The sequence below is a fragment of the Poeciliopsis prolifica genome, unplaced genomic scaffold (assembly GCF_027474105.1).
Source record: "Poeciliopsis prolifica strain line A6 unplaced genomic scaffold, Auburn_PproV2 SCAFFOLD070, whole genome shotgun sequence".
Taxonomy (NCBI): Eukaryota; Metazoa; Chordata; class Actinopteri; order Cyprinodontiformes; family Poeciliidae; genus Poeciliopsis; species Poeciliopsis prolifica.
The window spans coordinates 1,671,682-1,684,968 of NW_026562445.1; the positions used below are offsets into that span (position 1 = coordinate 1,671,682).

Sequence of the window (13,287 nt, forward strand, 5' to 3'; positions counted from 1 at the left end):
TTCTTTAAACGAAGATGATCATTTATTTTTTTAGCTTTTAGTGAGTTAATTTTAACTTTTATTAAGGTTAAAATTGTGTTGGTCTGAATTTTATGCAAATATGCAAAAAATCATTTGAAAAATGGACATATATTTAAATTTAATTCAAGATAAAAATAAGATTTACGTCAATATGTTTGAAAAAAGAACATTTTCTATAAAGATTTTAGTTTTTCAGGAATAAAAATAGTTTTTGTCCAAATTTTTAACAAAAATAAAATGAAAGATGCCAAAAATGCTGATCTGTTCCTCAGATCATCCAGTCTCTGGACGACGACCCGGCCGCCCAGAACAGGCAGCTGACGCTCCGCCTGCAGCAGGTCGCCGCCGCCCTGGAGAACAAGGTCACTGACCTCTGACCTTTCGATTCTTTTTCGATTGTGAGCGTTTGGACTCATCTGAATGTCTGGAGAGGATCTAGCAGAGCCAGAAGAGACGAATTCCCACTCAGCGCCCAAAAGCAAACAAAGAGAAAAGAAGGAAATGTTTTGTTTTTTGGGACGTTTTGACCTTCAGCTCCTCCTCTGTTTGGACTGGACGGTACGGAGGCCCGGCGGGTCCAGATGTTCAAAACATCGGCGACTCTTTAGTTTTATGTTTATGTTTCTGTTTGTATCCTGAGTTTCTGCTTCTGGGCCGCCAGAAACCAACGGCTGAGTTTCTTTCACGTTCAGGAAGTTAGTCGAAACAAATCTCTTAAAGACCAAAGTCCAGGAAATCTGAAAAGTGAAATGAGTTACTTATTATATCGTTTAAAAATCATGCGCCATAAACAAATTTAGCTGGTTTAGAAATAAACTAGATTCACATTTGTGAAGAAAATGTTTAAAAAACTGAAACATTTGAGTTGTAGTAGCGCTTTTCCACCACTGGGGGTGCTGTTCATAACTTATAGTTCCCCTCTGAATTATTGCACAACCAACTGAAAGGTACTGATTAGTTTTTTTTAAATCTGATGAATCTTGACTTTACTAATCATTGTCTTCAATTTATTTATTAATTCATCCGTTTATAGTTAATTTTTATATTCCGCATAAAATAATTTCTGTATTTTTTGCTAAAAATTTAAAATACTGACAGCCAGATTGTGGAAAGCTGATTGATTTCAGTAATTTTCAGTAAATTATGAAACACTCAGCCTGCTCTGATTGGACAGCAGGTCTGATTAGGCTCCGCCCACCAGACCCGAATATCATCATGAAACCTGCTTTCATTTTGCCTCTAATTGAGAAAATATGAATGAAAATACACAAAATGTTAAGAATCAAACTTGTTAATCATTTCATAAACTCCGAATGATTTTTATATTAAACATCGCATCAAATCTGTAAACCATCGCAGCTTTTCTCAAACTGAAGCCACTTTGGTGCCAAATGTTCTGAATCCAGGGAACGTTTGAGTCTCAAAGGATTTTCGGTACTTTTACGATTAAAAATGTGAAACTTTAGCGGCCGTGTCGTTGATGAAACGTCACGTCTAAAACATTTTGCAGCCTTCATGGATGAACAACATGTCCGCCTCTGTCGACGCTTGCTTTTGTCTGCCTTCTCTTTGCCACCAGCGAGTGCCTTAAAGAGCTGAAGTGGATCTGAACCAACCCGCCAGAACCGGATCACAGAACTGAACGTTTCAGAAACACTTGGCACTAACTGAGCAGGCGACAGAAATTGTGAAACTGTCCCTTTAAATTCTCGTCCTGACCCGATTCTGATCAACTCCAGTTTGTTTCAGGCAGAAACAGAAACTCAAATGTGAACTTTGCTGCCAAATGTTCTGATCGTCGTCGAGGATCTTTGGGTTTCTGTGTTAGAATATGTGGAAGAACTTTAAGGCTCATAAGTCCGAATGTTTCTTCGGATCCAGTGACGGACTTTAAAGCCAGCGTTGCTGTTGGTTCCGGTTGTGAAGCGACGGCAGGAATGGTTTGGATGGACCAAGCTTTAGACTTTGAAATGGACTTGGATGTTACCAGAACGGTTCTGAAATAGACTGAAGCCCAAATCTGTTACTCTTCTATTGAAGTGGGAAAAATCCAGATCTAGGAAGTCCAAATATCCAATAAAGTTTGTTTATACAAATGAAAGAAAGGCGTCTTGTTTCGTTTTTCTGTTCAATGTTCTTCTTAAAATGAATTAACTGGGTTCCAGCTGAATGTTACTTTTACTTTTCTGTATTTTATAGATTAAATGCTAAAGAAATTAGCTTCTGCGCAGATGAGATGTTTGCAGCAGCCATATTGGATTTTTAGGTCGCAGTTGGAAAGGACCTCAAACTTTCCAAGTTGAAATCTTTTGACCATCGTCCTGCAGACTTTAAAAAGCAGACTTTTCTCAGTTTTATGTCTAATTTAGGAAGCTAAAGGAACCTGAGGTTTAATGGGTTGAACCAGCTGGACATTTTATTAGAACCAAAGTACCAGAGATTGGAAAAAACAGACGGTTTATGTTTCTATCCATCCCTGCTTGTTTTCACACCGTTTTCAGCTCAGTTGTGACATTTAAAGCCAGAAGAATCCTGTTTGGGTCTCTCCTCCTGAATCGGACCGGAACCACTCTGAGCCTCCGCTGCAGTTTCCTCAACAAGCCGCCATGTTTACATCCAGAGACACAAGTTAGTTTTTCAATCGTCTATTTTCTCCTTTGTTTGTGAATTTAGAGTAATGAATTTAATTAAAGTGAAACTCATAACTCCCATCGGAAGGCTAGTGTGTGTGTGTGTGTGTGTGTGTGTGTGTGTGTGTCTGAATAAAATTATGTTTAAAAATCTTTTATGGTTAATAACAGTAAAAAAGTGATGATTCAAATTCTGCTGCTTTCCTTTTTAACAGAAATGATCTGCAGACCGGAACCGGTCGGACCGGACTGGTTCTGATCAGAGGTGAATTCTGTGACCTTTGGGTCAGTTTATGTTATCAAACTTTATGACCTTTGGGTCAGTTTATGTTATCAAACTTTATTTTCTAATAAACATCAAAGTTTAGCGACTTAATTCTCATCTCTACGGTTTTTAAATGAAGTTTATCTACAAAGTAATAATTTCACTTGTATTTTAGGTAAAAGAAACACTTTTCCTTTTTATAATAAAACACAAAATAGCTTTAAACTGGATTTATTTAAATGCGTTGCATTTGGGTTTAATTATAGAAATACAACGCTGCCCCCTTGTGGTCAAAGAATACAACACATCCTGCAGAGATTTGTCTTATAAAAAAAGTTTTAACCAATGGTTTGCAGATAACTAAACAAAAAACATCACACAGCATTTAAATAATAAACTTTAAATCATTTGGCAGCTCAAACTGATGAAAATTAAAGATTCATTCAGTAAAAACAAAAAATTACATATTAACCAATATTAATGTTCCTAAAATGTTTTCAATTAATAAGAGGTATAACTTCTAGTAGTTGAAAATTTTCTGGAATAAATAAATGTAAAAATGTCACAAAATGAAAAGCATCCACTTACAACACTTATTGTGAAACTTTTACTTTATTTCTGGATTAAAGAATAAAAATGAACGTTTTATAAATTCAACTCAAAATAAAGTTCAGAGTTCAGGTTCTTCAACTTTGGCGGCCATTTTAAAATGTTATATTTAAAGATTAGACAATTTTCAGTGGTGACACCACACTGCCCCCTGGTGTTCACTAAATCTAACATCTTGCAGATTTTAATATTTTGAAAACTGGTTTTTATTTTTAACTAACCATCTCAGCATTGACGTTTCAATCTCCAAATAATTTCTCAGCTCACAAAAAAAGAACTAAACGTCTATTCAGTAAAAACAAACAGAAAAACATTAGAACTCTTAACCTGTCTTATTTAAATGCTCTTTAAGTGTTTTAAATAAATAAATAACAGATGTAATATTTCTAATAGATTAACATTTCCTGGTAGAAATAAACGTGCAAAAAAATAGTTTTACAAAATAAGAAGCATCCACTTTATTTCTGGATAAAAGAAGAAAAAAAATGTATGTTTTCTAAAAATAAGTCAAAATGTTTCCCTTCAACTTTGGCGGCCATCTAATAACATTTTAGTGGTATAATTTAAGAAATTAAATTATATAATTAATTCTCATCTCTACGGTTTTTACATGAAGTTTATCTACAAAGTAATACCAAGGAACCGGTGCAGCTGGATGTTTGCAGATTTATTATTATTAATCCTGTGGAGGTAGAGGTCAGCTAGAGGTCAGCTAGAGGTCAGCTGGAGGTCAGCTGGAGGTCGTTCTCAGCTGAGGAAGGTGAGGACGACGGACTGGATGGGCATCCTGCAGACGGGGCACAGCTTGTTTCTCCTCTTCAGCTTCCTGGCGCAGACGTAGCAGGACATGAGGTGTCCGGTGGCCGTGGACGATGCAGCCGTTTTTGGGTCGGGACTGGCAGATGAGACACGGGTCCAGACACGAGTCCGGCACCCGGGACTCGGCCAACACGCTGCGCTCCAGGTCCGGCACCGGGTCCTGGGAGTCGCCCGATGACGACGGCTGGGACTCGGGCGTCCACAGCTTCTCCTGGGAGGAGGAGGAGGAGGAAGTCTTCGCTCTTTTTCCATCAGGAACGTCGACGTTTTCCTCCACATCCAAACCTGCAGGAGACACAAGGAGTTAAAACTGGAAATTAAAACGGTTCAAAACATAAAAATTGAAATGAAATGAAAATGAAAAACCCAAAAAACTTCATATTTCAGCTCAGAATTCTGCAAGTTACAGTTTCAGCTTCAAATTCAGCAGATAAAATCGTCTCCTAAGAACTTTTTGTGTCCTATTTTTAATCTGTTTTGTAGCTTTAATTGAGATTAGCCATTAGCTTTAGCCTCCAACAAAAACATCTTTTTGGTTTTGTTGCATAACAACATTTGATTGAAACAAACTAATACACTAGAACCCACCTGGAGTTTTATTGGCAGCTGATTGGTTGGTGGGGAGGGCTTTGGGGTCGGCGGACGCCTCTGGCAGCCAATCGCGGCGCAGCGTCCAGCAGCGGAAGCAGTTTCTGGGCAGCGGCGGGTTCAGCTCGTCACACTTGGAGCAGCGCCAGTAGTCCTGAGAGTGAAACGCACCGAACTGAGTGAAGAGCAGCTAGCGCTAATGCTAATGCTAATGCTAACACGTTTTACTCACAGCCTCTGTGATCTCCGTGTCGTCGTCGAATGAGTCGTCGTCCTCCGCCTCAAAGATGGTGACTTCATAAACCTGAGGAGGAAGATCGATGATGAACAATAAAGTTACGTGAACATTTAGTTTGTTTTGCCGCCAGAATAGAAACCATTTTGGCTCAGTAATAATTCAGCTGATCTATAATTGATCGATTGTGGTTTCGTCTCACCTGGTCGTCGGCCGACAGCGACGCGTCGTCCTCGTTGTAGTCGTCCGAGTCGACCGATTCCACCTCGAACTCCACGCTGAAGTTGTCGCTGTCCGAGTCGGACGCCGCGATCGTGACCTCCGACCTCCCGGACCGGACGCTGTGGGAGTCGGACGACTGGCTGCCGCGGTTGTCCCGCCCACTTTCCAGCCCTCCAATCACGCACCAGGACAGGCTGTCGTCGAACGTCAGCGAGAAGCTGTCCGAGCGCCGCCGCTTCCTGCCGTCGTCCGACTCTTCGTCCTCCGACTGCTGCTCCTCTTCCTCTCCGTCTGTGCTGTGGGACGGACCTGCGAGGGGGCGGAGTTTATGCCAGGTGCATGCTGATTGGTGGGTTTCAATCCGCAGAAACTCACCTGAGTCGGTCCTCCTCCTCCTCCTCCTCCTCCTCCGCTCTGGAGATGGAGATGAACTCTCAGCTCCCTGGAAACATCAAATCAGTTTTGAATTTAAACAAAACTAATTGATAAAAATAAACATTTCCAGTGCATTAAATTATGAGCAGCAGGTTATTAAATGGTTAGTGAAACAATATTTCAAACAAAATGGAGGATCATGTTTTACAGCTGTTTAAGTTTATAAACAGGATGTTTAAAGGACCAAATAAACTTCTAATTTATCACTGAATGTTTTATTTATGAGTTTATTTGATCAAAACATTTGAAACTTTGATCAAAATGTTCCCAATATTACATCTTAATATTGTTTTTTATTTTTAGCAGAAAAAAGAAAAAGCTATATTAGAATTTAACAGAAATTTTGATCAAATTTCTGTTAAATTTTAGTTTGATTTGCATTAGGGGTTTTCAATGTGTGGCTCAGGGGCCATTTGTGGTCCTTGAAATTACATCATTTGGCCCCTAATCACAAGTCAAAAATCATTTCAAAATAAAAATACATTAGAAAAGAAAATATTTTTAAGTCAACAGTTTGAAGACGTTTTACGTTTTGAATCATTAATGATGTAGAGATTTTATAAAATAGTTTTTTATTGAGCATGGAAATAAAAACGAAACTAATAAATACAATTTTATTAAAAAAGTAAATTAATCTTTGTAATTTTTGCCAGTTTTGGCATCAAGGAAAAACATCTAAAAAAATTAAATAAAATTCTCCATATTGAGCCTTTTAAACAATATTGTAGATAAATTACATTTATTTCTTTACATTTTATGGCTAAAACACATTAAAAGCATCATGTTAGTGATCACTTCACCATTTGTAGCAAAGGATGCATCTGCAGCTAAAAAATAGATTTTTATCAATTAAAATCTAAATTAGTTGATTATTACAATCATCACAATAAATCAGATTATTTCAACAAACACATTGATTGTTTTTTTTTCCTATATTATCAATATAAATATTGATGATAGTGAAGCTGTAACGACTTGTCTCACCTCCGTCCTTCTGACCGTCTGGCTGCTGTGAGCTTCACTCAAATCCGTCTTTGAATCTGAAAACAGAAACAAGTTTATAATTAACATTTCAATCTAATAAAACATCTAAAATGTTCCCTGTAAATCCAACAGATCAGTTACATTTTCAATTGGATCAAATTTAAACTTTTTTTTATAAAATGTTTTATTTCTCTCTAAATTTCAGTGTATTTTTCTTCCAAGTTGTCAGATTTAATCGGAAAAAATAATCTGTAACATTGATTATAGTTTAATTTAGATAATTTCTTTACAAACTGAAGTCGGCCCACCTGGGTTCCTCACAGCCTCCAGGTTCTTGGTGATCATTGCAAACAAAACCCTGAAACAGAAACACGTTTCAGTTCCAACATGGCGGAGGAATCGGAACCAGAACCAGAACCGGAACCAGAACCAGAACCGGAACCAGAACCGGAACCGGAACCAGAACCAGAACTGGAACCGGAAGAGACTCGGACTCACCTTGGTTCCTTCACGGAGAAGCTGTCGACGCCCAGAACCCGGCCCAGAGCGTCCTGAGCGCAGTGGACGATGTGCTGCTGGTTCTGGTCGTACAGCTGCCTCTGCATGATGTACTGACCCAGGTAGAACATCACCTGCAGAAAGCAGCCAATCAGAAAGCAGAATTCTACAAGACCCGCCATATTTGGAGGAAACTACATTTTTATGCTTCAGATATTAAGAAAAAAAAAAAAAAAAACATTCATTCTCTGGCACAGAAAAAATATCCGACAAAATGCAGCTAATTTTTCCAAGATTTTTTAAAATTAATTTTCTTATTGAATTAATAAGTAATTTATTTAACCCTGGAGATTATTAATATGGTGCACAAAAGAAAAGACTTTTAGCCAAATGCTTCAGGCCTGTAGCCAGGTCGTTCCTCCAGCCACCGGGGGGCGCTGAACTCAATGAAAACTGGATGTGGAGCTATCAGATGTGGAGCTATCAGATTCAGTTGTGAGTTTCTTCACATTCAGGTTATTTGAGTCTTTTTATCAAACTTTACATGTAGCATCTATAATTAGCTACACTATAAAACTGTTAAAATCCTGAAATACGACGACTGATTATATTCAGTTAATGTCTTACAAATTCTTAACAATTCGGCTAAACTGATCCATTTATTTATATTTCTGGTGTTTTTGACATCTTTTGAAATGCTAACGCTTGTAGCATTGCTAGCGAAACGTCTAAGCTTATTTTCAGTTTATGCTAACAGAGAATTGAATGTATTTTCAATTATGTTTGCTGCACAACATATAATTAATGAATTATTGAACATGCCAATTTCTGATTAATTTGAAACTTTAAATTTAAAAATGTAATCCCAGAATGTTTAAATTTAAACATTAGAGGCAAGTTTATATTGAATGTTTTTGCTGTTTTCTTTAACCATAAATCTCTTAAAGGTGTAAAGATGGTATGAATTTAAACACTAAAGGTCGTTCTGTACCTCCTTTATGGTGAAAACGTCTTTGGTGGCGCCGGCGTGTTGCAGCAGAGAACCGAACTCCTCCTTCGGTCTCACCTGAGCACAAACAGCAAGTGAGTGACGCAGTAAAACCAGGAAGTGGCAGTTTAAATTGGCAGCCGCGCTCACCAGCTTGTTTTCATTGACAAACTCCCCGCCAGCTGACATGGTGATGCCGGTTGCTGCAGCGCACAAACATAAACAAAATGAGTTATTTCTGAGGTTCTGCTCAGTTTGACCCAAACTGGATGGATTAAACCAGAAACCAGGAAATTAAAAAGTCTGTGACAGTTTATAACATAATTAACATGTCAAATAAAAGCAGAACTGAATTAGTTAAATGTAAGTAAATACAACAACCTGCTTTTTAGTGAAGAGAGAAAAATGTTTAAAAGGTGATTATTCCTAAACAACAAACATTTTAAACTTTTAACAAAACAAGGTTACAACATGTTGTAATGGTACAATAATCAATAAATCATTAATCAATTAACAGTATTAAAAAATTAAAGCTAACAAAATTTCTCTTTCTAGCAAAAACTTTGCAACAGAAATGTTGTTCATAATTTATTTAGTTTATTTCAGATATTTCAAACGTCTTCCAGTTGCATTTAAGATTTTCTGAATATGTTCTTGGATTATTAAACCATTATATTACTTGAAAATGGTTTCAAAACAATATTATCTATTTTCCTGACTGGAATATCTACATCAAAATTAATAATCAGATTCCAGACACATCCAGTCGTTAAATAAAAACTGTTCAGACAATTTATTCACTTTAAACGTCACAATAAGATTAGAAATCCTGAAAATAATTTTCCAAACCTTTTTGTTTTTAAAACAATTTCACTCCAGATGAAGCAGAAAATGAGTAGAAATTATATTTCTTACCTGAGTTTATATCCAATCTGGCCTCAGCAGCCCATCCTGTGCAAAACAGAGCAGATAAAGTGCAATGAGCAGCGCCACCAGAACCAGACCTCTTATGCTCCCACTCAGACATGTTGGGACTAGACCGGCTGCTTGGGCCGCCCAGTCCGAGCCGGCCTATCCGCGGCCCTGCAGCGCTGACTCATCAACATGAAGCAGCAGCAACTGATTGAATCAGCTGCTGCTGCTGCAGACATGCCAGGACTAGTTCACTGACTCACTATACCAGTCAGGTCACCACGACAATCAGCTGGAAACCAGTAACCAACTGAAGTAAGAGTAAAAATACTTTAACATATTTTACTTATTTGGCAAAAAGTTTATCAAGTAACTGATCAAATTATGAGTCATTTAATGCTTAAAAATTACATCATCAGATGGATCAAAATAAAAAGTTAAGTGGAAATCTAGTTTTTTAAGGACCAAAATGACAAAAATTTGTAAAACACAAATAAAATCAGGCAAAATAAACTGTTTTAAAATCAGTTTCTTTCAATAAAAACTTATGAAACTTTAACAGAAACTGCAGCAGTGAGTCTGATTCTGCTGAGCTTTTATTAAAACAAGTTTATTTTTCATGCACTGGGTAGAAAATCCAGAAATTTTACTCAAGTAAGAGTAGAAAGTACAGTAGAGTAAAAAGACTCCTAAAACTATTTTTTTTCCAAAAAGTTTCTGAAGTAAATGTAACAAGTTACTAAAAAGTCAAAATTATCCCAATAAACTGTTAATATATTAATAAATATTTATGTCTGTGTTAAATTTGTTGTTCTTAACATTTCATAATATTAAACATTTTTTCAGCTCCTCTAGAATTTCTCGACTGTTTTTGTGATTTTTTAACACTAATTTAGAAATTTTAAAGGACCACATGAAGAGCTACAGCGGCCCAGATTTGGCCCCCGGGCCTTGAGTTGAACACCTGTGCTCCGTCTCTTTAAAATGAATAAAAAGTTTGTGTCTGGACATGTTGACTGGTTGATTTGTCCTCCAGTGTTGGGCAACAACATTTTAATCATTTAACCAGAAACAAAATGTAAACAGAAAAAAATTTGTTTTAAAATTCAATAAGACACAAAAACGTCAAGAAGACAGGAACCCGATTTCCCTCGTTTTATGGTTGTTTTCAAACAGTTTTCAAATGCACTGAAATAACAGAATATTACCATTATTAGTATAAAAATACTACAGTCCTTAATTTAAAAAGTGTTATAAATTTAACAAACTTTTTTTTAGGTCTTTCAGCTCCGAGTTTCATTTGTTCCCGAATTAATACTTAGAAATTTGAAACCCTTGAAATAATAATACTAAAATCCAGATTCAATTTTAATTTCCTCCCACATTTAAAACTGTCTCATCTGAGTTTAAAAAAATATTACTTTTAACCATCTTTTTCCAACTCCAACTGTCACTTAAAATAATTTCCCCCATTTGTGTTGGTTTAAAACAGGTTTTAATAGAAATTTAAAAAATAAAAGTTATAGGGAATATTTCTTTAATTCCTTTTATAATTTGGTGTCCAACATTAAATTCTAAGGACATGTAAAGAAACTTAAATTATAATATCTTATTCAAAAAAGGAGAAATAAAGTTTGTTAAACTAAAAAAACATTTTTAAAAAGTAAATATATTTTTTACTGATCAGTTCAAGCAGCATAATTGAATACTGTAAGTCTTTCTTTCCATGGTGCTTTCTGCTTTAATATAAGGTTTTTCCATAAATGTTAATATCTCTTTGTGAAATATCTGAAGTTTTATATCTTTTTCTTTAGGATAGAAAGGCACCAAAAACCTATGATATAAACAAAACCTGAACATGAAAACGGCCCTTTAAACCATCCAGACACAACAGACACAATCAAAACTGTCAGATGATTTATTACCCAGATAATAACTTGGAAAAAGACCAAATAGTTTGAATGTATTTTTATTTCTTTCCTACTTCAGGAAAGTTTCTGTTTACATCATAGCTTTGTGTTGCTTTTCTATCCTAAAGAAAAAGACATAAAATCTCAGATATTTCACCAGGAGATATTAGCATACATGGAGAAACCTCACATAACCTTATATGAAGGCAGAAGTGCAGTGGCCACCGTAAGAAGGGCTTACAGTATTCAAATATGCCTCATAACTGATCAGCAGATTATTGCGAGGGAACACAAAAGAAAAAACAAATATCCCCTGGAGGCCTCCGTACATAAATGCTGCTCATTTATGCTTTTTCTAACAGTATTTCTTATAGATTCATATGTAAAAAAAACAAAAGTTTATCTAAACTTTAGTTTATTTATATTCAAAATGTACAAACTGTGCTGACACGTTTGTTAAACCCTTCATATTTTGTTTCCAGTCATTAAATTTTTTATTTTATTTTTTTATCTCATTTTCTTTAAACATAAAGAACTAAAAGTTAAAGACATTTTTTTTTAGCAAAAATGTGTAACTTTGATAATATTTCCTCATGACTGATATATACAGAAAACTAATCCACACAACTTTCTTACTTATTGCCACATTTTTGTTAAAATGTTTGTGAAAAAAACACTTTTAAATTGGCTAAAATCTGTTTCAAAAGATTTTGTGATTTGATAAAAAATATTTAAAATATTCTGATATTTGTTGCAACAATCTTAATGCTGTAATTTGAGATCCAGCCCTTTAAGTAAAACTGTGTATAAGTTTTAGTTTCACTAAATTTGGTTGGATAAATAATTTATGTAGAAACTTTACATATTTATGTGGCAAACTCATAAAATAATCGTATTTTTCTGTTTTATTTGTCGATTTCTGTAAAAAGTGTAAATGTAACTGATTAATGTTAATAAAGTGGGAAATAAAAGCAGAAGCACCCAGATTTGCACAGATGAATGTGGGCTCGTGTTTTAGTCCAGAAACATCAGAATGTTTGCTCCAAGCTAATGAACCGCTTCTGGTCCGAAACTAGCGTGTTGGACGGATTTGTCCGGACTTGTCCCGCTCCACTCCCGCCCACTCAGACCTCACGGAGTCAAAACAAAGTCTGCCGTGACACTTAATTATTCCTTCTAACATATTAAGGTTAGATTAAAAAGCTAAAACAAGAAGATTTTAAAATAAATGCACATTTAAACGGTGCAGTCCAGCTGTCTTTATTTATGCACGAATGTTTATAACGGCTGTGTCAGAAAACTACACGTAGATTAAACTTAAGTTGCATTAATAAAAATTAAAAATAAAATAACAATTTATTTTAGATAAATAGCGAGTTTTCTAACTTTGGAAGAACAAAACACTTCGCCCGGAGCGTCTCTCCCTCCCATGGAACAGGCGTTCCATTCCGGAACGTCTGTTAGGAAACTCCGAGGCTCTGCGGCCTACTTCTACTGACGATAACTTCGTATTTCTGCTAAAATTACTATGTAAAAAAACACGTAAGTAATCACCCTTAAATTACTCACCTTTAACAGCTTGGTAAACAAATTCCTTAAATGTTCATTCAATTCCAGTATTCCGAAAAGCTTTTCGAGTATTTAGACCTCGTTTTCGTTCCTTCCAGTTTATATTTCGGCGCCCTAGTGACGTTATGGCGCCCCTAGTGTCCGGAGTCTGTGGTTACATAACTCCAGTATGGTGAATAAGTGTTTAGATTATTTTACTGAAAATTATAATTTTTTCTCTATGTGGATGATCCAAACATTCATAAATGTCTCAAATACTTTGTTAGCCTTCTCTTATATTAAAGCTGAATGTGGCCCTTCAGCTGTTTAAGGTCTCTAGTGAAACAGACCTGAATCAAATGGCTGAATTGCCTCCTCTGTGTTATGTCAGGCTCTCCAAAATTCCTGCAAATGGTTACTTCAATAATCTATTATTCTAAAAGAAAAAGTCACATTCTGCTTATTTTCATTTAACCACTTTAGCCCTTTACACTAAACATGCAAGTTCATAATTCAAATCCTGTTTTAAATAAGAAAAACATTTTATTGCCTAAAATGCAACAATATAACACTATTATTTTTCTGAACAGAATTTGGATCAGGTAAAGATAAAACTGCCACTT

General features: G+C 35.8%; 2 protein-coding genes across 2 annotated transcripts in view; one reads left to right on the plus strand and one right to left on the minus strand.

The window, feature by feature from the left end:
• Window positions 1–2,120, plus strand: part of LOC129351869 (plexin-B2-like) — a 104,049-nt gene extending 101,929 nt beyond the window's left edge. Inside the window, 1 exon segment of the mRNA XM_055020690.1 lies at window positions 294–2,120. Coding sequence (XP_054876665.1) covers window positions 294–398 — 105 coding nt within the window. The 3' untranslated portion in view covers window positions 399–2,120.
• Window positions 2,121–3,131: 1,011 nt separating this feature from the next.
• On the minus strand, window positions 3,132–12,805 carry mdm2 (MDM2 proto-oncogene). The gene is given in 13 exon segments (XM_055020730.1): window positions 3,132–4,387; window positions 4,389–4,629; window positions 4,933–5,086; window positions 5,165–5,236; window positions 5,370–5,698; window positions 5,765–5,831; window positions 6,809–6,864; window positions 7,117–7,166; window positions 7,307–7,440; window positions 8,298–8,372; window positions 8,445–8,497; window positions 9,210–9,245; window positions 12,686–12,805. Coding segments are annotated over 11 exon segments (1,332 nt in total). The 5' UTR covers window positions 8,484–8,497; window positions 9,210–9,245; window positions 12,686–12,805; the 3' UTR covers window positions 3,132–4,272.
• Between the last annotated feature and the right edge of the window lie 482 nt (window positions 12,806–13,287).